The sequence below is a fragment of the Carlito syrichta genome, unplaced genomic scaffold (genome assembly GCF_000164805.1).
Source record: "Carlito syrichta isolate Samal-C Ts95f unplaced genomic scaffold, Tarsius_syrichta-2.0.1 Scaffold315185, whole genome shotgun sequence".
NCBI classification, from domain to species: Eukaryota; Metazoa; Chordata; class Mammalia; order Primates; family Tarsiidae; genus Carlito; species Carlito syrichta.
In genome coordinates, this window is record NW_007259281.1 from 48135 (window position 1) to 74402 (window position 26268).

The 26268-nt window shown below is 40.6% G+C and overlaps 1 protein-coding gene across 1 annotated transcript; it reads left to right on the plus strand.

Moving 5' to 3' along the window:
- The first annotated feature begins 1101 nt into the window (after window positions 1–1101).
- LOC110594416 (beta-defensin 130-like) lies at window positions 1102–18342 on the plus strand. The gene is made up of 2 exons (XM_021706138.1): window positions 1102–1222; window positions 18161–18342. The coding sequence occupies exons 1-2, from the start codon at window positions 1102–1104 to the stop codon at window positions 18340–18342; spliced, it is 303 nt and encodes a 100-aa protein (XP_021561813.1).
- Window positions 18343–26268: the final 7926 nt, after the last annotated feature.

The window sequence follows — 26268 nt, forward strand, 5'->3', positions numbered from 1 at the left end:
GGCATAAATTAAAAACTGCATATAATGTGTACAATTTGATGCGTTTGGACATAAGTGTTACTCATGATACCACACACAAAATGCAAGCAATAAGCATATCGATCACCCCAAGTTGCCTCGTGTCCCTTTATTGCTATTGTTGTTGTCAGAACACCGAACGTGAGATCTACCCTCTTAACACATTTTTAAATACAGGACAGCTTACTGTTGAACTATGGGCACTTTGCTGGAGAGCTGATCTCTGGAAGAATGTATTCATCTTATACAGCTGTAACTTTATATCCATTGAACGGCAACTCCCCAAATCCCCCTTCCCCATTCATCACATCCTGTATAATCTCTTTTCTGAAACCTTTTCTGTCATTCCCATTGTCTCCTCCCCACTGCTACCCCACAGTAGAAATAACTAACAAAATAACCACTATCTCTTTTGAAAGACTGTACCTGGTCGGGCTCGGTGACTCAGCCTGTCATCCTAGCACTTTGGGAGACCGAGGGGAGTGGATTGCCTGAGCCCGAGGGTTCGAGACCCGCCAGGGCAACTTGGCAAGATCTCATCTCTACACTACATCAAAAATTAGCCAGGCGTGTTAGCGTGCCCCATAGTTCCAGCTACTTGGAAGGCTGAGGCAAAAGGATAGCTGGAGCCCAGCAGGTCGAGGTTGCAGTGGCCGGGAGTGTGCCACTGCGCTCCAGTCTGGGCAACAGAGTGAGACTCCAACTCAAAAAAAAGACTGTATTTTTTGCATACAGTATGGTGTTGTATGAACCCACTTAACACTTGATCTCCCATTATCTGATTATGAGGTACTCCTGGCTCCTACTATATTGCCCGACACACAGTATAAAATATGATCAATGACTGATACATGTGCATGTGGAAAGTGGCAAAGACAGCTGACCACAAGGACGTTTAGTCTTTGGGACGTGAATAGCATTAACCTTCTGCCTTCTCATCCATTGAGTTATCACCACATTTATGTGCTTTTGCGACTTTGGGGACTTCCTGTGGAGACTAAGTTATTCTCTTTCTGTTAGGCTCTACTAACCAAGAGCAAACCGCAGGCCCAGAGAACATCGTATAAAGCCCCGGGGCCGGCCATGCTCAGACACCTACATGCTCCACCCATGTCCATGCTGCTTCTCTTCACTGGCCCTTCGATCATGAGACTCCCTTTGCTTCTTTTCATTCTCCTTCTCTTTTTGGCTCTCGTGCACCCAGGTGAGTTGGCAGCTGGTGATAGGGGTCCTCAGTTGAGAAGGTTGTAGGGCAGGTCAGACAAGACCCTGGAATCAGTCAAATGGGTTCAGAAACCTAAGAGCAGCACTTCCCTAGAATCATAGTAGGGCAACATCGGAAAGAAGACTGGTCCATTGTCATTCACGAGACTGCCTGAAGAGGTCCCGTTCTGCTTTATCCTTACTTTGTATTTGGGGGTGCCTTGGTGGGGCAGGGACATTTATGTGTCGGGAGTTAGATCTGACAGAAAGGAATCGCGGCCCCATCTAAAATGTTCACCCTCTAGGTGAGAAGAGATGGAAGGAATTCTATCAACAGCAGCTAGTGCTTGGTGAATGGCACAGGATCTAAAATCGTATGGGAAAAGACAGACTTCTACAAGAATGATTATTTCAAGTAAATTGACAGTAAAAGAATGACTGTTTGACAACATTGAAGTAGAGGAGGAGAGAATTCATTCTGTGTGTTAGACTGGTCAAAGAATAAGCAAACAGAAAAACAATACAACAGACTTTAAGAAAGAAATCGTGATCGTGTAAGGTTAGACATAAAAAATTATTTGAAGAGTGAAACTGAAGACTAGAAAGGAGAGTTGGAGAAAGCTTAAACAGGCCAGGCATGGTGGCTCATGCCTGTAATCCCAGTGCTTTTGGAGGCCAAGGCAGGAGGCCTGCTGGAGACCAGGAGTTGGAGATCAGCCCAAGCAACATAGGGAGAGTCCATTTCTATGAAAAATATTTCTAAAAAATAGCCGAGCATGGGGGTGTGCACCTGTGATCCCAGCTACTCGGGAGGCAGAAGAGGAGGGAGGATCTCATGAACCCAGAAGTTTGAGGCTGCAGTGAGCTATGATGGCACCATTGCACTCCAGCCTGGGCAATAGAGTAAGACCCTGGCTGACAAGAGAAACTTCTGATAAGTAAAGACACCAAGATGGGATGATTGCTGTATATTACAGGCTTGTTGCCCAGTAAATGGTAGCAGATAATGGTGGGGAAAAAAGGAATGACTAAAATCGGATAAGCTAAGCACACATCTTGGAACTTTGAGGGGAAAAAAACAGCATGATAAACCTAAGAGAAGCTAGAGGTATGAAATTATAACTCCAAATACATAAAATTATCGAAATGAACGAGGAAGCAAATACACAAAAAAAATCAACAAAGCAAGAAGTTTTTTCTTTGTTTGCTTGTTTTGAGTTGGAATCTCACTCCATTGTCCAGGCTGGAGTACAGCGCCATGCTCACAGCTGCCCCAGCATTGATCTGCTGGGCTAAGACAATCCTTCTGCCTCAGCCTTCCAAGTAGTCAGAACTGCAGGCTCACACTACCACACCCTGCTCATTTTTTATTTATTGTAGAAACCAGGTCTCGACAAGTTGCCTGGGCTGGTCTTGAACCCACGGGCTCAGGCAATCCACTTGCCTCGGCCTTCCAAAGTGCTGGGATTACAGGCTGAGCCACTGAGCCTGGCCAGAAGTTGTTTTTACAGACTAACGCATTTTATAATAACCTGGTGACACTGATCAATAAAAAAGGAGAACATGCTTAAAATAACTATCTCAGGAATTAATAGACTGACATCACAACAGATGTTTCTAAAATTCAAAGACCTTTTTTAAATGTTATAAATGTATGCACTATATTTCATCCCTTCTTATGTACTTTGAAAGTTCCCTGCTGCAGGTCATTGTACCATCACTATATCATCAATTTTCTTTCTAGTGGATTATTACCATTAACAAACAAATATGCCAGTTTTTTTCTATGACCTAAAGAAAAAAAAAGTTCTCCTGCTTTTCTTCCAAGGCCAGCTGTCACTCCATTGCTGTGCTCCTGCTGTGCAGCAAAACACCTTGAAACAGTTGCCCATACTCTTGTCTTCAATCTCTCTCCTCTCTTTGTCTCTTAAATGTATCCCAATCAGGCATTGTCTCTGTTTCTTCCACCCTACTGTTGATACTGCTTTTGTCAAAGTAACCGAGAATCTCTGCATCGCCAGACCTGAAGGTCATTTCTCGCTGCAGCTTTCCTTGGCCCGTTATCAGCATTTGATGAGAATGGTTGGTTACTCTCTTCTTTCTACGATACGTTCCTCACTTGGCTTCCAGGACAGAACACTCACTTGATCCTCAGCCCACCTCACTGAAGCTACCTCCTCAGTGTCGTTTGCTGCTTCCTCATCTTTTCCAGGACTCTTTACTGGAGGCCTCCGCCTGCCTGTTCCTCCTTAAAGGGCTCACAGGTGGTTCTGCTCTCCATCCAGTCTGTCTTAGAAACACTCGGTCATGAAAAATGTCTTGGTGAGCGAGCCTGAGTCTGTCCAGGCCCCCGGTGATGCTCAACTCTCACAGAAGCCCACACTCAGCCTTTAAATATGTGTTGGGTGTTCACCTGTTTCCTTCTTATCTCCATCAGTGACAGCTTTCTCCATTCTGCTACAACTCACCTGTGCACAAAAGCATCCATGGATCTCTTACTGTTCGGTAGAGCCTCATCACTCTGAATTTTAGTTAATTAGTTTTCCTCGAGACCTCAGTTCTATGATGGGCTTTAAAAAGAAAAACAAAACTACGACCTATAGATTTTCCAGCTTGTTTTCTTTATCAGTGCAAGAGCAATTTTTGGGGGGAAATTTCTATTTCCTAAGCAGAATTCACTTCTGTTCTCTCCAGAACTCCACCTGTTACAGAGCATTATTATCATCAGCTTAATGATATTTATTCAGAATTCCCGTTCGACTCTGAGGGCACCTTCTGCATTAAATTCTTTTTTCCCTGTGTGCAGCCTTTAGAATTTTCTTTGCTGCAACTCTCTTGGTGGCAAGCCATTTCGGCTTTTATCTGTCAGTTGCATAATGTTATCCTCATTGTTGAAAGACAGCGTGACTGACTAACCAATTCTGCGTGAAGTTATTTTCTCTCAACATTGAATGATACTAGTTCACTCATTTTTGGCTTTCACTTTTGCTGTCGTAGTCAGCTTGATTAATATTCCATTGTAAATCGTCCTCTTTTCAACGCTTTTATGATGTGGAGTTTGTTTTTGATGTTTTACAATTTAACTATTATAATTGTCTTTGTATGTAATCTGCTAGAAAAACTTTTTTCTTGAATCAATGAACTTATACTTTTTCTTTCTTTCTTCTTTCTTTTTTTTTTTTTTTTTTTTGAGAATCTCTTGAGATACTGCACCCTCTTGCTCTTCTCTATCCCTGAGATTTGAATTTGATAAATGTTAGACCTTGTGTCTCAGTGCTCTATTCTGGGTAAATAGTTTGACCATATCTTTTTACACCAATTCTCCTGCCACCTGTGTCTGGTATATCATTAATAGTGTACATTCATTTTTTCAACTTTTTCACTTCTAAAAGTTTCTTTTTTCCAACCTGCCCATTCATTCTATCATTTACATTGCTTTCCTGTTTTTACATCTTTGTGACAGTAGCTTTTCTTTCCTTAAACAATTGATGCATAGCTGCTCAATTATTTCTTCGCATTGACAGTCCAGATCTCTTTAGTTTTGAGGCTCTGAATATGCTATTCATTTCATTAATTTTTGTTCGGGGTGCCTAACCTACCTGACCGCTTTTAACACTGAACTCCTTACTTACCCTTAGTCTTCCATCATCCTGTGGTCTAAAACGAAAACACTACTATCTAAACATACCTCTGTGAAATTGGCTCAATGCCATGTTTCAGTGTAGGAGTTCCGGTCTTAACAAACTGGCATTGCTGCCAGCCCAAGAGTCAATGTCCCCATGAGCATGGCTGATGATGGCATTGACCTTCTAGGAAGCCCAACCCCCTATTCCACCCCCGCCAGCTGACCAACACAGAGCGCCCACTGCTCCACCTTCAGCTCCCAGACTATTTTTGTGTGTAAGAGAGGGGGTATTCCAGGAAATTGCCCTACCATTTTCAAGAACAGAGATAGTTCAAGGAGATTCTCTACAATCTATTAATATTAGTCACTTGAGAGCATTAGTTCTAGAGCATTAGTCACTTGAGAACATCAACCTTGCAATCATGGCCAAAAGCCTAAATCTTTCTTTCAGTCTAATCATATCCGTGTTGTATCTTTCAGGCCTTTCTCAGATTCTGATGCAGTTTTGGTATTCTATGATTTCTGACATATGATAGATTCTTCAGAATGTTACTTCTAGTATTCTAGTGGTATTTGGGGAGGCATGGAAGGAGAAAGAAAACAGTGAGCTCAAGTCTCCACTGAGTTTTCTTCTTATAGCCATGACACTGTCCAGAAATTTCAGAACTGTATTAATATAGTATTGAGAGTGGGCATTCTTCTTTTTGCTCTGATTTTAATGGGATTGAGGGAAGGATTTTACTCTGAAACTGCTATATGGGTTGTGTTCAGACAAACTTTAACCTTGTTACAGTAATATTCTTCCTTCCTATTTTAAAAGTGTTTATCAGGAGTCAATGTTAGAAATCCGTCTACAGCCATATCACCTTGAATGTGCCCGATCTCATCTGATCTCAGAAGTTAAGCAAGGTTGGGCCTGGTTAGTAATTGGATGGGTGAAATCTTTTCAGTTCTTCCCTTTCAAGTGCATGCTCAATTAAGTAACTCGATGAACTGGGTCTATTATTATATTTGTTACTCTGCTACAGCAAATAGGAACATTACTACTAAATTCGAATCTAAAGATGCTGTTATACACAAATTGCACCATCTTCTTTCTAAAATAGTCGATCCTTCCACTACTGAGAGCACATGAACTTGCGTCCCTTATTCTATATAATTTGCACTGTGTGGTATCAGACTTAAGGCTCCTAAAGGTAACAGAACATGTTGCTTTGTTATCATTGCTTCTGGCTGGGTTTGGGAGCTGCATATCAACAAGTAAATGCTATTTTAAAAGTATCTCTTTGAGTATGATGTCTGTGTTTTGAAATTACATTGACAACTTTCAGTTGTTTAAGGCTAAAGAGTTTAGCCTTCCTCCTCATCATGTATTCCTGAATCACCCATCCCTCCCACAAGTACATTGTTTGATGTAGTATAAGCCTAAGTAAATAAAAATGTGGCTAAATGAGCAAAGAAATCAAGATATTGCTGCACTATTCTTAGTTAGGAATAACCTCAATAGGCATATAGAAAAAAAAGTGATGTGATGAAAATTTTAAAAATCTTACTTGATAGAAGCCATTTATTGTTGAATGGACCTTAAATTATCTCACAGATTATAAATCCTTGCTACTATGAAAATTCTCAGAGAGGTGAGATCAAAATGAAGGTATTAATGATCGTTTTCCTAACTCTTGTATCACTTGGTCTTTCCAGTCACTTTATTTCCAGGACTGTAGACCCAGATCATCAGTTTTACCATTAGAGAGTTCTTTATTAAATTAACTGTCATAATATAGGCCATCTGAAGGAAATAATGGTCTGGACACAGTGACAAATTTTCAGCTTTCTGGTAGCACTTTACTTTTTTAGATACAAATTGAAAGAGTTATTTAAAAAGTCAACAGATTTACTTTTTTCTAACTGATATACTCTATGACTATGACTACATTCTCTGATATACTCTATGAATTTCCAACTGACATTCTCTGTTAGTCATCAAAATAAATCCGATATAACCATGGAGAGAAAAGTAACTTCTGCTTCTTTCTGAGCTGATCAAAACACGAAGAAATTGAGATACTAGCTTACAGGAGTAAAGTCACCAAAATAGTGGAGTAGGAGATATTACCCTTCATCCCTCTCTCCTCGGAAAAGCATAGACAGGTATCCACAAACTTAACAAAGCCTGGAGGACTCAAGGGACCATTTAAGAAACTGCAGTAGCACAGGAGTGGGGACCGGGGGAAGCCAAGAATAGCCACTTAGAAAAATTCGCTGGTGAGATCGGCATACCTGAGATGCCAGAAGACGCAAAGAAGAAAGACAGAGGCTCTCTCTATCAGCCACAAGTTGGGGAACTACCTTGGTCCTCATAACCTGCTATGGCAGAAAACACTGGGTTTTTGTTTTTTAAAAAAAGATGTGGGGTACAATTCAGGGTTAGGTATACAAATGTTTATTATGCAGATACCCTTTTTGATGAGGTATCCCCCTCCCCCCGCCGCTGGCAGTTTCCCACTACTGCCAATCCCTTTCTTATAGTATTATGATAATTGTCCAAGGTCTGCTTATGCGTGAAAACATGCGGTACTCTGTTCTTTGTGTCCATGATAGATCACTGAGTATGATCGACTCTACATCCATCCAAGTTGCTGCAAAGTCCATATGTTTGTCTTTCTTGATGGCTGCGTAATACTCCATCGTGTATATGAACCACATTTTTTCTTATCCAGTCCAGTTGCGATGGGCAGCACGGTTGTTCCACGTTTTTGTTATTGTGAGTCGTGCTGCAATAAACATGCAAAACGCTGGAATCTTTTGCCACTGGGGAAACCAACAGTCATTCCTGATAGGAAACACCACTCCTGCTACACCCCTGCCACCACTACGGTTTTTGACACCAGCTGCAGGTTGCTCAAAATGTCTCTTGCATCATTCCCGTGGTATCTGGGGAGGCATGGAAGGAGAAAAAATTAATGAGCTCAAGTCTCTACTGACTTTTCTTCTTACAGTGTTGTCCAAAATTTGCAGTCACTGTTGTGCTACTCCAGGATTAGGCCCGCCGCCTCGCCTCACCCTGCGTGTGTCCCTAACCTATGAGCGCCAACCATTTCAAGAGTTTACCGCATAGAAATACTGATACCAGCATTACTCTGTTACTTAAGACGGTTGATGGTTTTCTGTTCCATTCATGGCCTAATTATCTCACTGCTTCTCTTCCTCTGCAGTAAGAAGCGGTCTCGGTGCCTCTGAGGGCCACTGTATCAATCTGTCTGGCACTTGCAGGAGAGACATCTGCCAAGTATCAGAAGATGAAATCGGTGGTTGCCGAAGAAGATGGAAATGCTGCAGACAGTGGTGGATTTTTATACCAATTCCAACACCAGTTGTGTTTTCAGAGTATCAAGAACCCCTTAAACCTAGGTTGAAATGAAACTAGTAAAAGCATCAAAAAGAAAGTTCTCGACATCTAAGAATATTAGAATACAAATATTAAACACTTCCATCTTTGTAATCAAATTCTAATTTCTTTTCTCAATAAAAATAAATAAATATTAATTTCAAATATACCTAGATACTGTTCCCTTGTGATTCATTTGCAGATCTAAACAATATCTTTAAATATGAGAAATCTCACTTGTTCTTAAAAATTGTTTTTTCGATTGTCTCAGAAAATCCAAAGATTATCAAAAAAGTTGTAAATATGAAGGTATAATTGCACAAAACAGAATTTTTAAAACAGACAGAGGGAACAAGGAAAGACAAAAACACGGAGAAATTCCAGAAAATAACAGACTGGGGGGAAGAGGTTGGTCAAAAAAGAGGAGAAAATTAGAGCAAAGTCAAGAGAAAGCAACTTGGACTAATACACAACGTTTTTAACGGTATGACAGATAATTGGAAAGAAACAAAACCAAAAAAGAATAGAGAGATTGAAGATAAAAGTAGCCCCTCTAATCAGACAAAAAATGTATGTTATGTAATCTAAAAGTTGAAACATCAACTAACAAAGTCAATTTTTTCTTTTACTCTTGCAAACAAACATGGTCACTTAGAGATTCTCCGTATTTTATTCCCCTAGACAAATAATTTGGAAGTGATGCCTCTCTTTCTGCTTACAAGTATGATACAATACTTAAGGAGTCTTGCTTTTTAATTCTCAGAGTATGGATATTTTCCACAATAATTTGGTGTAGTGTTGACTAGACTTAGGGCAAAATTGACTTAAAAACAATAGAGACACAGTACCGGTCAAGGGTGAAGGGTGTACATGGTGAGAGAGCTTGATGACTTACTCTAATTTCTTCCTCTGGCTATAAATGGACACACAGAGTGGAATAGTAGACACTGAAGATCACAAAAGGTGAGAGGGTGGGAGGAGAGAGGAATTTGGAAAATTGCCTTTTGGGTATAATGTTCACTGTTTGAGTGATGTGTACAATAAAATCCCGGACTTCATCATGACTCAACGTATATGTGTAAAAAAAATCTACACTTGTGCCCCCTAAATACATTTCTTCCCCTTCCCCCCAATATATTTTTAAAATTCAGTACAAATAAATAAATTCACTTGTATAAATAAGAAGATAGAAAGACAAATAAATGTCTCTCAGTAAAAATGTGAGCCTGTTCGTCATAAAGGAGTTCATTTATTTATCTATCTGTTTATTGTGCTTTATTATGTGTCCCATAATTTTTGTACTGCTAGGCTTCATGTTTAGAAGAAGAATAGCGACAAAGATAATGTATCTGTGTCCAGGAATGAACATGGTTCTTATTCAGTCAAGCAGTTAGCGTGAGAGTTTGAATAGGTCGAGTCAGAACGTGAGTTGGGTTTGGGTTTTGCTGTTAAGCCACTTCTGTGCACCATGGACTTCAAATCCTCCCAATATCGGGTTGTTGTTTCCCTGTAGGATCCTAAACCTCCTGAGAGTGTTTCCCACTTACACTTAGCTTTCAGCAGTACCTGAACACCTAAACCACAGAAGGGTTTTCTCTCCGCATACTTGTACATACCCAGCAATGACCTGCTGTTGTTCATTAATGGTGCCAGACTCATAGCTGGCTAGGAAAGTCCTTGGTTCTCCTAATCTCCTCATGCAGGCCTGGATATTGTGGTTCTAGCTAACAGAACCCTTCCCTCTCTCCATTGTTGACAAACTGGCTCGGATCTGGAAAGCTCTGGGAAGAAAATTTATTGCTTGTCCACTAGAGGTAGCATATTCCTGCCATGAATAGTTGCAGGATCCTGGTTACAAAATAATTTCCAGTGGCAGAGAGGTTTGCTTCTACTCTTTCTCCAGAAGTAAATAGACCTTTGCCTGGAGCCTAAAGGAAGGATATTTTCCTGCCCCTTATCCAAAGTTTAAGGACATTGCCTCATAAGAGAGAAAAATCCAAAGTAGTTGGGTTTCACAAATGGGTCCACGAGGGGCAGCCAGTCGCCACCTGCCACTACCAAGGGGAGACTCTTTTTGTTCCTCTCTCCTTCCCTCAGTCTTTCTTCAGTTCATCTAGTAGAAGACCATAAAAAATACATTGCAAGTACGGAAAGACTCATCTTGTTTTGGGAAATTCACGTTATTCTCCACTCTCCTGATAGCTCACATTTGATCTTTCATTAACATTTTAACTCTTTTTTCACAGCTGCTTTTATGGTGCCCACCTCCTCTTCCAATACTTTGCTAAAAATGAATTTGTATAGACCAGTTCACCAGGTTATTATAAAAAGCATGTCTTTTTACTTCAATGCTTTATGTCTTAAGGACTTGCTGTCTCTGGAAAGACTACCTCTCCCACGACACGACAATTCCTAAAGGCAGAAGAGGATGAACCTACCTTTATCTATCTTGTTATCAATTTCCAATATTCATGATAAAGGACAGGAACATTTCCAGTAACTTTAGACAAGAAGATAATAGGTCGAACCACATAAAAATTGGCATTTTTGAAATTGAAAACAATTTTAGAGCTACATATTTAAAGCCCATTGTATTTTTTCAAAAAATCGTCATTTTTTACAAGTATATATTTCATCCCTCAGGTTCTTCTCACAATGTGACACTGACATTTCTTCACTGAGAGGTGAGGTCTATGTTATGCTCCCTCTCCTTGATCTTGAGCAAAGCTTTACAACTGCCCTAACTAATAAATCCAGTGGAGGTGATGCTGCCTGATTTTTCAGGCTAGATAATAAAAGGTTATATGGCTTCTACTTGTATTTCCCTCTTCAGAACCACTAGTGGAAAAGACTTTGCTTCACCTTTGTCAAAATCATTGACCATATCTGTAATGGTCTTATCCTTGACTCTGTTACATTTTGTTGAACTACATGCCTCTCCTTATCCCAGGATATCAGTGTCTTGATCATTGTAGCTTTATCTTGAAATAAGGTAGTCTAAATGCTCCAACTTCATTCTACTTTTTAAAAATTGTTTTGGATGCTACCCTTTTTGCAACTTTTATTCAAGCCTAAAATTATTTCAGCATAATATTTCAAAATATCAATAATAATATAAAATGGTGAGAGCTCACAATACGTTAGCTAACAGGAAGGATCAAAAGAAGTCAAATGAAAGACATTAAAAAGTATATATTGCTCACAGTAGCAAGAACATGGAACCAACCATGCTGCCCATTAAAAGAGGACTGGATTAAAAAATGTGGTACATATGCACAATGGAATATTATGCAGCCATAAAGAAGAACAAAATCACGAACTTCACAGCAACCCAGATGGACTTAGAGTCTATAATTCTGAGTGATCTTTCACAGAAACAGAGAAATGAGTATCACATGTTCTCACTCATAAGTGGACCTTGAACAATTTAGTAATACAATAAGAAAGAGATTGGCATTAGTCGGACTCTGCCCGGGGAAGGGGGCACACCACATCAACAAGGGTACCTGCATAAGGAACATTTGCATGTCCAACCTTGAATTGTACTTCACATCTTTAAAATAAAAAAATTAAAAGTTAAATACAAGTATAGACAATTTTTTAAAGGTTGATATCTATTGATAGTGCCATATCACATATGATATAAAAGTTTATAAATTAAAAATAAAAGAATTCAAGAAAATGTGCCATTATGAAATTGATCAGTAGGCAAGTTAGTTTTAGGTAAATTGGGTTTTGGCCCATTGATTCTTGATGGAAGGCATGCTCTTAGTCTTTTTGTACTTTGGGGATGTCTGATAGGTTTGGGTGAAAATCTAGGGAGTTTCTTTAAGTTGCAGGCCTTGGCTCTTTTGACAAGAGGTGGCTACTAAGGAAATAATGTGCACTTGACTCCGTCTTTGATCTTTTAATTCTCCTGATCTTACTACCCTTGTTATGTGAGATACTTATACAGAGAATCAATAACAGAAGAAAAAATATTAGTTTTCATCGTGAACTAAATGTCTCCACCTTCCAGATGCTATTAAGAGCATTGTACACGTGTGACACCAGCCTCTCTTTTAAGGAATAACTTAATGAGAAACACAGATTCTCTTGTATAAATGGACCTTAGGCAGTTCTCTTATTTCCATTTTTGGAAAGAATACATTGTGGAAGAGGTTTCTTACACGTCAAATGACTTTTGGTCATAAGGACTTTCTGTATTCACATGACCTTATTTCTTGGCCCCTTTGAAAAGATTGGCTGAAGGTACTGACCTCTGGTGAAATTGAGAGTCCATAAAAAAAGGAAAGGTTAACCATCTGGTTTCCTATAATTAGGTTAATTTGTCGCCAAATTTAGAGATTCCAGGATTTGGAGATATTCCAACGGAAGCTGTTTTATTTCTTTACCGTTAAGCTTCACTAACCAAGAGGAACCTGAGGCCCCCAGAAGTAAATAAAAGGCCCTGTGTTCCACCAGCCCTGATCACTCACATCTCTACCTGGCACTCGACCATGATACTCCATTCCCTTCTTTGTGTTCTTCTCCTCTTTGTGGCCATAATACCAAAAGGTAAGATAGTGAATGGTTGAAGAGATAGGGTTCTGAGAAGTTCTGTTGCGTTGCTCAGTCAAGCTGTGGCCATCCTAACTCAGACACCAATGTACAGCCTTCGGGTTTCAGAAATCCAACATGATCATCTCCTTTAGTGCTGATGAGGCCAAAATTGAGAAGTAGAACAAGGAGTTCCATCAACCAAAAATGGGGTCCAAGAACTCCATTATCTAAAAATGGGGCCCAAATAGACAGAGGCATAGAATCCTTGATATGTGACTTAAAGCTTAGTCAACAATAAGCAAATATCTATCACCAGGGCCCCACTTTCCAAAAAGGAAAGAGAAGACAGCAACCCTTGATTCAGACTTGGTTAGTGAATGGAAGAGTATATTGGTGAGGAATATTTGTTAAAGGGTAGAATTTAAGTAAATAAGAGAGAGCTCAACAAGAAAGGTTGCATAAAGCTGTAAAAAGACCAATAGAAATCTGCGAGTTGGAGGATTTGGAAAAAGTAGAAACAGTCCGTGAAACTTCAATGGCAAAATTTTAAGCATAAGGCAAATAAGGTAGGAAGCATTTTAAGACTCTTAGTCGCATCCTTAGGGTCCAGGATTCAGACATTTGAATATTAAAATAAGGAATCAAAGTGGAAAAAAGTATAGTAATCTTCAGGATGTTTCATCCAGATCATGGCAAGATCTGACAAAATTACTTTCTCCACCATCAATGGCAGGATGCTCCTATTCTTCACAACAACATCTGTAGTCGTTGAACAAAAATCTCTTCCTTGGTTCATCTCTGAGATTCTTTTAGATACAAATCAAGGTGACTCAATTGTTTGATCTTTGCCTAACCTATGACATCTTGGGATCAATCTGTCATGTGGTTGTCTCCTTCTGAAGGCGTTTATGTAATTCTCATCTGGTTCTCACCTTCAGTCAGAAGACACAGCTGAGGTGAAAAATACTTGTAATGACATCTAACGTAAAATTATATGATGTTAACTATTTCAAATTGTAAAGCAATTTAATGGCCAATTATTTAATTTTAGATAGTAGAACCCATGTCCATTTAACGAATATGATTTTACTAAGACCATACAGGTAGTAGCAACACTGTAGCTAGAACCAAGTATCTTCAATATGGTCCATGTTGTCAGTTCACAGGTGTGGATATGCACATAAAAATGATAACCTTGATTTCTGTCAGACTTTTCTGCTCAAAATCTCCTAATTTATAATAGATGACCCTGGAGGACATTATGCTAAGAGAGGAAAGCCAGTCACAAATACTGCATGAATCCCCTTATATGAGGTACCAAAAACAGTCATACTCATGGAAACACACCATGTAGAATGGTTATTGCCAGGAGCTGAGGGGAAGAAGAACATGGGGAGTTTCTGTTCGACGGGTATAAGTTTTCAGTTGTCCAAGATAAGTAGTTGTAAAGATCAACTGTACAACATTGTGTCTACAGCACAATAATTTGTTAAGAAGATCGATCTCATGTTAAGTGTGATTACCACAATAAAATAAAGGGTGAAGCAGAGTTATTCTGCAAACAAGCGTGACAAGAATTTTTTTTTTTTTTTGAGTTGGAGTCTCACTCTGTCGCCCAGACTGGAGTGCAGTGGCCGCTCCCGGCCACCGCAGCCTTGACGTGCTGGGCTCCGGCGATCCTTCTGCCTCAGCCTTCCAAGTAGCTGGAACTACAGGCGCACACTACCACGCCCGGCTAATTTTTTGATTTATTGTAGAGATGAGGTCTCACTAAGTTGCCCAGGCAGGTCTCGAACCCAGGGCTCAGGCAGTCCACACACCTCAGCCTCCCAAAGGCGCGGGATTACAGGCTGAGCCACCGAGCCCGGCGACAAGAATTCTTTAGAATGCCTTTCAAGTCATGACATCTTCTTCCAGGACAGACAAGAAAAACCCTCCTTTGTTCCCTCCGAGTCATTTATACCAGGATGGGTTAAACAAGAGAGAATCACTTTCAAATGGCCAGGTCTCTTGTGATCAAAGAATGTTAAAACCACATGAAAAGGTCAAAAATACTTTGCTTGTACATACTGAGGTATTCTTGAATACATTATGAAGCGGAGCCTAGAACACTTTTGGGTCAAAGAAGAGGAATTTTTTTGTTATCAGCTATGTGTTGTCTCTTAGTACAGACAGGTAATTGCCAAGCTGTCTGTGGAATTTAATAATAGTATGTTCCTCAAAATTCTAATTTTAATTCCTGCTATGACCATTGCGGATATGATATCTATCAGTTGTCTGAAATTACTCTAATAATCTTAAAAACTTTATAAATGCAATATATCTTTTATTTCACAAAATTTCTTTTGAGAAACTTGAGTGGCTGTATCATAAAGAGTTTTGTTAAAGACATTTACCCCAAAAAATCCAATAGGTAAAAAGAAATTGTTTTTATAAAGAAAATTTCATCAAAGAAACAACATAATCTGAAATATTAGTTTATCAACCCAGACTTTAAAGAATATTAAATGATTACTACTTGGATATATGTCTTCCCATATCCTTATATTTTTCAAAAAAATCCATGGTGTTTTAGAAAAGGTTGGGAAAGTTCATATACATTTATATATACACACAAACATATATATGCTGAGAATATGGACCCAAGGAGGTTAGAATGGCATAAATGTCCAGTTGATTCATTAGCTCCTGAGAATTCAGAAAATTGTAGCATCCTTCTTACACCAACTTTAGAGAATAACATCATATTTAAATAGACCACACTGGACAGCAGCAGAAGACAGCTTGAACTCCACATTATGTAGAGAAAAGAAAACCGCTCTTCTGTTTTTTGACTTATACCGTTCCAGGAAAAGCCTGTTCTTCCCAAATCCCATGTACCACCACAACCAGAAAATTAAAAAGTTACTAATTCAATGAGTTTTAATGCTAAGAAGGTCATATCTTTTTAGAGATTAGAAAACGTGCCATTAAATAGTCATTTTTAAGTGTGATCCTAAGTTCTTCTCACTTCATTCACAGAAATTAATGCTGTGATATAACATGAAGTGATCGTCTAAATTATTTATTTTTCCAAAAGCAATTGCTAAATATGTATTTTTTTGTCTAACTGCCATGGAGTATGACGCTTATAACAGATTAAAAGCAGATAAAATTGGAAGTATATTAAAGGGCCATTCTCTTCTCTTGTTCTATATGTATCTCCTTATGCCAATACATCTATGTCAATATCTAGAAAGAAATTCCCTTCCTCATGAGCTAGGTAACTTAAAAAGATTATTTTCCCAACTTCTTAACTAGTGTCCTAGGCATGAAGGTATGTCATAGTTACTGATGAAAGGGAGATTATAACTCTTTGGTTCCCTGTTCAGAGAATACTTCCTTAAATTAAGCTTCTCATGTAATGGTTGGGATCAATTTTTCCACTCCTTTTGATTGAAGCAAGAGGTTTCTCCCAAGTAAAAATAGTACAATCCTAGGATATGGGCTGTTTCAGGAGGCTGAATTTTACAATACAGTGGGTAATGAGTGTATATCCTGCAGGGAAGAGGTTAGCTCTCTCGGCTGCAACTGAAAGCACACATTCCACTTCATTCTGCATGAGATACCTCTAAGTTCATACATAGAGGCCTTCTTGATACCATACTCTGCCTCTCACTGTGTTTTTTCCAGTACTAATAAGCTCTGAAATTAGCTTCATTAAAAAACCTGAAAAACTTGCCAGGCACAATGGTTGATGCCTGTAATCCCAGCATTTTGGGAAGCAGAGACGGGAGGATTGCCTGAGCCCAGGAGTTCAAGACCAGCCTAGGCAGCATAGCAAGATCTCACCTCTACAAAAATAATAATAGTAATAATAAAACCAAAAAATTTCCTGGGGGTGGTGATGCACACCTATAGTCCCAGCTACTTGGAACAGTTGTCTGAGCCCAGGAAGTCGAGGCTGTGATGAGCCATGATCATGCCACTGCAATCCAACCTGGGTGACAGAGAAAGATCCTGACTAAAAAAAGAAAAAAGAAAAACCTGACAACCATACCAGATGTTACACTAATTGCATGATTGCATGGATGAAGTTAACAGGGGAAAGACCAGCAACTGGCAACAGGACTGCCACTCTACTGAGCGTGAAGTCTGCGCTCTGTGTAGAAGTGCAGTGAAGACTTCAGGTCTCAAGCCAGCCCCTTTCTCTTCCAGATTAGTTTTAGGAAACCAGAGGCAGTGTTACAAGACCTAACTCAACTCCCGCTTCATGCCATACTCTTGATGCACAGAGACTCTGAATTGCAAGCACTCCTTTCCAAAAGGCTGCATTGGCTTATCTCGCTATGGATGTTTTTCTACAGAGTAGAGAAACAATACTGAGTTTAAATACATCACAGTAACAGCAAAAAGATTCAGAGTCAAAAAAGGCCATCAAGCTGTTAGTCAAGCTGTAGAAGGCAGGCTAAAGAAGCCATACAGGGTGAATATATGACAAGACAGTAAAAACAAAATGAGGTGCTGGTGGGTTAATAGGAAGGTCGAGAAACTGAGTTTTATTGGTAGACATAAGCAGAAGTGTCCCTCATATAATGTCCACTGCAATCCACAATGAGGAGAATGAACACTAGTTTTTCTCAGAAGGCAAGAGGGATGATAGTGAACACAAAGGAACCTACTGTATTGGAGCACACACTTCGCTGTGTGTTTCACAGTGGCCAAAAGCATTAAGACACGCTTCAGAGAAACTTTCGGCTCTTGTGTCTATGTATAAGGGGTATTGAGCAACATAAGAGAGGTATTTCTTACCTAGTCCTGAAATGGAGAAATTAGTTAAGATGATGTCTGAAGGACGGAAGGACTTTTCCCTAAAAAGGAGATGAAGATGGGCACATGGACCATATGATAAGGACGGTGTAAGGGCAGATCAGTCAGTGGAAGGATGGATACTCCCTTTGAAACAGTGCTTGTTAGTAGGGGCATTGTTGATGCTTAGTGTAGGACAGTTCATTCGAGGGGAAATTTAGTAATTCTGTGCTTTACACACTAAACATCAAAGACACCTTCTCCAGATGTGATGGCCACAACAAACAGTCTCACACATTTCAAGATGTACTGCGCTAGCAGAGAACAATCTCTCTAAAGACTTTTAGAAATTGGCCTGTTTTCTCCAAGGTGTATATAGTCCACACTCTTAGTTGCCTTCCCTAAAAAAAGTTACCATTTTTATCTGAGTCTGGTTCTAAAAAACGCAAGAAAGAAAGAAAAAGTGTCTGATCCTTTCATACAGATAATATCATCTCTCTATCACAAAGCCATTCATCTAAGAGTTTATTGCTGTAAGTACATTGCCAGTAAATTGATGGTGAACTAATGCTGTTGTCGAATCTCTCCCTATGCAGGAAAAGCTGGTGTTATTCCAGGGCTAAAGCAGTGTGTTAATCTGAAAGGGGTGTGTAAAGACAAAGGGTGCACCAGCATAGAGACCGATATTGGTGTGTGTAATGATGAAAAGAAATGTTGCAGGAAGTGGTGGATATTTGAGCCCTATCCAACGCCAATTCCCAAAGGAAAATCTCCTTAGACGGGAGCAAATTGCTAACCCTTTGAACTCCAGAACGGATGGATATGTTTTGCAGACTCCTGTTTATCTCAACTTATCCTTCTTCCTCAACTGGAAATAAATGCTGTCCTAATTCCACATGTGATCCCTGGGGCATTTCTTCTTGATGCGCACGCAAGCCTCTTAAGAACTGCAGCAATAAACCAAATAATAGAGAGTCTCATTCCCTAAAGATATGTACACAAATTATGAGTTTCTAAGAAAAAAAGATAAAGATAAGAATTTTAAGTATGAAATAGCAGTTGGTAATAATTGGTTATTTGAGGTGGAATATCAATTTGCTTCCTCATCTGCTTCCGAACAAGTATCGTTTTCATCACGCATAGAGATGCACCTGGAGAACGTGAGTTCAAGTCTATTGGTTGTGTGGCCGCGCTGACACTTTACCTGAGACAAACAGTCCCAGTCATTCCAACCCTGAACTGTGGCAGGTCTCCCTTCCACTGCATCCTGCCCTTAGAAAGGCAGAAGAGAAAAAACCTTTCTACAAGTAGGCTCACCAGGAAGAGCTGGAGAACTGAAGAACTGGAAACTCAGCATGTTCAGTTAGTTCTTGGCAAATTCACCATCAGATAACTCCACTTCTGGGGGGACTAAGAAAATTAAAGGTGAGGGGAGGTATTGTATCTCAGCCGGACTCGGTGGTTCACGGTCACCCAGGCTGGAGTACAATGGCACGATCACTGCTCACCACAGCCTCACCTTCCTGGGCTCAGGTGATCCTTTCACCTCAGCCTCCTAAGTAGCTGGGACTACAGGCATACGCCACCACGCCCAGCTAATTTTTTTGTCGCTAGGAGGGGTTGCTATGTTGCCCAGGTGATGCATAATCCTTGATCCTAACTAGCAGACTGTGTGCTGTCCTGAGAAACAACGGCGTCAGTCCTGGCCACTGGGGAAACTTGGGAGGTTCTTGCAAAACAAGGCTACCCCAGGGGAGACGCTCCCATGACCAGTTCTCACAAGTGAGTGTGGAGGAGGCTCTAGCGGCTGGAGCTGGCACCACACACCCCACCCAACCCCAGGACATGAGGAGGAAGGGAGTTGCTGCAGAGGCTTTATCTTTTTTTTTTTTTTGAGTTGGAGTCTCTCTGTGTCGCCCAGACTGGAGTGCCGTGGCCGCTTCCGGCCACCGCAGCCTTAACCTGCTGGACTCCGGCGATCCTTCTGCCTCAGCCTTCCAAGTAGCTGGAACTACAGGCACGCTACCACACCCGGCTCATTTTGATTTGTTGTGGAGATGAGGTCTCGCCAAGTTACCCAGGTGGGTCTCGAACCCGCGGGCTCAGGCAATCCACTCACCTCAGCCTCCCAAAGGCAGGGGATTACAGGCTGAGCCACCCAGCCCAGCGGAGGCTTGATCTTAAACCAAGCGACACCTCCTGTGGCCCAGGGCTGAGCTGAAGACTAGTCACAGACTGCTGGAGCTTTCTGGAAGACAGGGCTAGCCACCACAGCCACACTCTCTTCCTCCTCATGTCTTGGCTGGGGCAGGAGAGGGACATAATTCCCCCATTCCTGTTGGCTAAAGCTGTGGCCACTGCAACTGCCCTGCCCTCCCTATGCTAAGACTTCACTGTAGTAACAGTTGCCTGTCTCCCAAGCATTTCACAGGGGCCTGAGAACTGCCCTGTCCCCTTGTCAAGGTTGCCTCACGCACCTGCCATTGAGGGGCCTGAATGCAAGACTGCCCGGTCCAGCTCTGCCCAACTTTGCCCTTCCTCTGAGACAGAGGCTGGGCTCCAGGCTTCTGGAGTGCTCCACACCCCACTCCACCACCTGAAACACCCACGCATCTCTCGGGGAACAGAGATTGAGCATTCCACCACTGCAGCTGACTTTAACCTGCTTGTGTCACCTACTGGCCTGGGGGCCGGCTCGCCCAGTCCATTGCAACAATTGCTAGCACAAGAACACAGTGCTCTGAAAGTAGAAGAACATTTCCTAACCACTGTTAGTGACCATCATCGTCCTGCCACTGGTTTTCCAGAAGATCAAGAGCCTGCTCACCCACATGGTAAAACTGCCGCTGCAACCAGCATCTGAGAAGACTACCCAGGAACTCAAAAATCTGCCTGACAAAACTGTCAGTACAGGTGCCAGCATACACTGCCCAAGGTCACAAGGATAGACATGATTAGCCTCCCATCACTATCACTGAAATTTGAGGCAGAGCCCATCAGGCATTCTAGTCCCTGGCACCACTTCACCACAGTCCCTGCCAAAACTGCACCCCCATATACAGAGAAACACACAGATAAAAATTATACAGTCTTAGCCACTGCACACACCCAGAAGCAAAACCAAACAACCCCATTTAACCACATTATAGTCTCATCTTCAAGAAAACAAGAAAAAAAAAGCCTATCCCCAAAAAAGTATATTCAAAAATAAGAAGAAGCGTCTGTTGCTCCAAATGCACAGAAATCAACATAAAGATAAGAAAGTGGGGAAAGGAGGCGCACACCTTATCAACAAGGGTACCTGCATAATGAACACTTGTATACCTAATCCCCTAACCCTGAAATGTATCTTTAAAATTAAAAAAAAAAGAAAGCAGGGAAATATAGCATCCTCAAAAAAACATAATAATTTTCTGGCAACAAATCTGTTCCCCCCCAAAATCCTCAAAATGCCAAATAAAGAGTCAAAATGTTGATTTTCTGGAAGCTCAATAAGACGCATAATATAATTGAATACCAATACAAAAACATCAGAAAATCAATTCAAGATATTAATAAGAAATGTGCCAAAGACACAGACATCTTTTAAAAAGCAGAAATGAAAAATTCATTGAAGGACGCACAAAATACATTTGAAAGCTTCAACAACAGATTACGTCAAACCAAGAATCTCAGAACTTGAAAACAAACCTTTTGAAAAAATCCAGTCAGACTAAAATAAAGAAAAAAAGAATGAAAAAATAAAATCTTCAAGATGTTTAGAACTACATAATTCAATCAAATTTATGAATTATCAGTATTCCTGAAAAGAAAAACTAAAAAGTTTAGAAAAACTATTTAAAGAAATAATTTATGAATACTTCTCAAGTATAGCAAGAGATTTATACATCCAATTACATTAGACCCAGTGATCCTCAGGAAGATGTATTTTTTAATATCTGACCACACAAGCACAGACAACAAAAGCAAAAATAGACAAATGAGATTATAATCAAAACGAAGCCCTTCTGCACAGCAAAGAAAATCATAAAATAATTATTTTAAAGGGTGAAAGATAGCCGGGCTCGGTGGCTCAGCCTGTAATCCCGCGCTTTGGGAGGCTGAAGTGAGTGGATTGCCTGAGCCTGCGGGTTCGAGACCCACCTGGGCAACTTGGTGAGACCTCATCTCTACAATCAAAAATCAAAAATTAGTCGGGCGTGGTAGCGCGCGCCTGTAGTTCCAGTTACTCGGAAGGCTGAGGCAGAAGGATCGCTGGGGTCCAGCAGGTAGAGGCTGCAGTGGCCAGGAGCGGCCACTGCACTCCAGTCTAGGCGACAGAATGAGACTCCAACTCAAAAAAAAAAAGGGGGGGTAGGGGGATGGGATTAACAGTAGCAAATATCTGTCTGGGGATGGGAAAACACCTCTTATCAACCCCTGAATGAAACGTAATTGTACACCTAACCCTTAACTGTACCCCACAAAACCATAATAAAAAATATTGATTAATAAAAAAAAATTAAAAAGTGAACCCAAGAGTTCACTCTGGTTTTGCCTGGAAACAAACCACCAATGGCTGAGGTCTTCCTCCTGCACCCAGCAAGGAGGGCTGAACCCAAACTCAGCGCCCACCAGCTGACTGAGCTCCACTGATGTGATTGCTCTGCATGCTCCAAAAAAAGAACAAAGGAGGCAGGGCTCTACTCTCCCCTAGAATGGACTATAGAGGCTGGGCAGGAATCCATAAAAGACCTCCTATGATATGGAGTGTCTGTGATGAGATGTGCTAGATCCTCTCACTTTCTAAACTTCTAATTTTCTGAATTATTAAAATGGCAAGCATTTGTACTTTTGTAAGCACTACAATAAGCAATTTCCAGTTTGAAAAATGAAGCATAGGGTCCTTTGTTGTCTTTGTGGCAGTACTCCAGAATGGCATGACTTTTCCCATCTGGACCAAAGCCATGATGTGACTGAATTGGGGAGTAGTGTGTGTGAGGCCTGGGATAGATGGAGCCGGGTGTCAGCCACACCCACTCTGGTCTGCTGAGCTTGGAACTCTGCCCACTGTGTTCCTTGCCAGCTTGCTTCCAGGCAGGTTATGCCAGAGGGAGCTCAGGTAGAGACTGGAAGGTTAGAGGAGGGCAGAGGGATTTGCCTCTTGTCCCCAAGCTCTCCCAAGCAGTGGAGAGTTAAATGACCTTCCTAACACCAGACACATCTTGCCTACTTGAAAGGTCAAAGGGATCAGGACAAGGTCAGAGGAAATGAGTTAGGGTTTGGGTTCAGGATGGTGTTTGCCTGGGGATTCAGTTGAGGTTAGGGATAGGGGCCAGCATGGTTAGGAATCAGGGCGAGGGTTAGGGTGTTTAGAGGTTAGGGTTAGGGTGAGAGTTAAGATTAATGCCCACATTTTTCATGCCATGAACATCTGGTGGAGCAAGAAAATCATGGGAGTCATGTTAGAGATGCAGGGCCAGTGGAAACTGCACATCCATTTCTAGAAGTCCAGTGGATTCTGTAAATTATTCATTTGAATGTCACATGATACAGAGGCCAGTTTACACATCTTAGAAGAAGTTAAAACTAATTCAGAGTCAGTATTATATTGGCACAAAAGCCAGTTAGACACTTTCCGTATTCTAATTGTGTACATTATTTTAAGAAACTTTGATTTTACAAACAAAAAACAAAGATGAAAGATAACAAAAGGATATGAAGAAAAGAGAATCTTTCAGTCTCATTGCTAGGAATGTAAGTCTGTGCAACCACTATGGAAAACTAATGAAAGTTTCTCAAAAGTCCAAAAATAAAATGATCTTATGATCCAGAAATCCCACTACTGGGCATTTATCTAAGAGATTTGAAATCAGTATGTCAAAGAGATAGCTGCACATCTATTTTCATTGCAGCACTATTCACGATAGTCAAGTTATAGAATGCTGTATGTTATATGTGACACAATGCACCAAATACAGTAGAAATAATGTATTAGACATTTCAGAATCGCTAAGAGAGTACATTTGAACTGTTCTTATCGCAAAAAATGATAAATATTTGAGGTGATAGATATATTAATTAGCTTGATTTAATTATTCCACATTGTATTAATAAATCATGCCATCACTTTATATCCATAAATATAGATAACTATATTTTGTCAATATACAATTAATAATCTTAAATAATTTAAACCATAGGCAAAAGATTTGAATAGACATTTGCCAATGAAAATATCTGAATGGACACTAAATTATGAAATTATCCACATCATAAGTCATTAATGGAAGGCAAATCGAAATCACAGGGAGATGCCAATAAGCACTAGAAGGCTAAAATAAAAATGACAGCTGATAAAGGATGTGAAGGATAAAGGATTCCAGCCGGGCTTGGTGGCTCAGCCTGTAATCCCGCGCCTTTGGGAGACTGAGGTGAGTGGATTGCCTGAGCCCGCGGGTTTGAGACCCACCTGGGCAGCGAGACCTCATATCTACAATAAATCAAAAAATCAGCCAGACGTGGTAGCGCAAGCCTGTAATTCCGGCTACTGGGAAGGCTGAGGCGGAAGGATCGCCAGAGCCCAGCAGGCGAGGCTGCGGTGGCTGGGAGCGGCCACTGCACTCCAGTCTGGGTGACAGAGTGAGACTCCAACTCAAAAAAAAAAGGATTCCATGAGGATGTGGTAAAAGGTGGACCCTGTGTATTGCTGACTGAAATATAAATAATATCACCACTTTGTAACATAGCTTAACATTTTCTTAAAATTGCTAAATATGAATGTAGCATGTAATCCAGTAATTTTATTCTTAGGTTTCTATTCTAGAGAAGTAAAAACACAGTCTGTACAAAAACTTGCGCAAAGGCCGGGCTCGGTGGCTCAGTCTGTGATCCCAGCACTTTGGGAGGCTGAGGCGAGCAGATTTCCTGAGCCCATGGGTTCGAGACCAGCCCAGGAAATTTGGCAAGACCTCATCTCTACAATAAATCAAAAATTAGCCGGGCGTGATAGCACGCGCCTGTAGTTCCAGCTACTTGGAAGGCTGAGGTGGAAGGATCGCCGGAGCCCAGCACGTCAATGCTGGGGTGGCCATGAGCGCACATGCCACTGCACGCCAGCCTGGGTGACAGAGTGAGACTCCACAACAACAACAACAACAAAAACTTGCACATGGATGTTCACAGCAGCCTTATTCAGAATAGCAAAAAAAGATGGAAGTCATTCAACTAGCTATGTATTAATGTATGAATAAACAAAATATGCTATATCTATACGGAGGAATACTATTCCATAATAAAAATGAATACTAATACATGATGCAACATGGGTGAATTTCCATAATGTTATGCTAAGTGAAAAAAGCCAGTGAATTCATTTATAAGTAAACCCTCCACCCCAGTCTTCAGATGAAAATGCAGCCCCCGCTGACAGCTTTCTCTGCAACTTCGTGAGAGACGGTTAGCCAAAAGCTCTCCACTAAGTCTCATCCCACAGAAACTATGAGATATTAAGTGTTTGTTGTTTTAAGTCACTATATCTTAAGGTATTTTGCTATGCAACATAGACAACTACCCTTGTGATATTTCTATATTGTAGGGTTTTTTTGTTTGTTTCATAGCATGTGTTAAGTAACCACCTAGCTTAATCTATCATCTGAATTATTCTTATAAAAAAGGAATTATCTGTTCCTTGAAAGTTCTGCATAAATCTAGCTAGCTCTAGCAGCTTTTGGACATGAAAGGATACCACCTTGACTACTTGCAACGTTAGTTTTTGGCCAGCACTATTTATTTATATGTCCCTAAAAGCATTCATTACATTCAGATGTTCAGTATAGGGAATTTAAAGTATTCTATTGCAATTTTTAAATTCAGTCTGAGCACAGTGGCTCACAACGTAATCCCAGCGCTCTGGGAGGCCAGGGCAAAAATATCTCTTGAGCTCAGGAGTTCAAGACCAGCCTAGGCAACATAACAAGTCCTTGTCCCTAAAATAACTAAATACATACTTTTAAAATTATAATCTATCTGTTATTTATGATCCTTTCCTTCTTGTTTTATTCTGCTTTTTTCTTTTTCCTTTCATCCTGTTTTCCAAAGATTTGTCTGATTTATTTTATTTATTTTTATTTATTTATTTTTTGAGTTGGAATCTCACTCGGTCGCCCAGACTGGAGTGCAGTGGCCGCTCCCGGCCACCGCAGCCTCGCCTGCTGCGCTCCAGCAATCCTTCCGCCTCAGCCTTCCGAGTAGCCGCAATTACAGGCACGCGCTACCACGTCTGGCTGATTTTTTGATTTATTGTAGAGATGAGGTCTCGTTGCCCAGCCAGGTCTCAAACCCGTGGGTTCAGGCAATGTCTGATTTATTAATCTTCCCCAAAACTTGCTAAGTGATCTTATTGACTGACTTTCCAATGGTACTTGCTTTATTTCTTCTTTCATTTATTTGTGATATTATCTTTGTTTACTGCTTCCTTCTATTTTGTGTTAGGTTTTCTTTTCTCTTTATCTTGCCATTTATTTAGATTCTTTTTTTTATATCAATATTTTTTTATTTTGATATTGTGGGGTACAATTGAGGGTTAGGTATACAAATATGCTTCATTCAGGCACCCTTGTTGATAAGGGATGTCTCCCTGTCCCCAGACAGATATTGACTACCATTAATCCCACCTCCCTTCCCCTCCCCCCCCATAGTTTCCCACCACTGTCAGTCTTTTTTT

What these genes read in the sequence shown, in the direction of transcription:
- LOC110594416 (XM_021706138.1), top strand. Translation starts at nt 1,102, where the DNA reads ATGCTCAGACACCTACATGCTCCACCCATGTCCATGCTGCTTCTCTTC. An exon ending in TTTGGCTCTCGTGCACCCAG is followed by an intron (nt 1,223 to 18,160) that starts GTGAGTTGGCAG and finishes CTCCCTATGCAG; the next exon opens with GAAAAGCTGGTGTTATTCCA.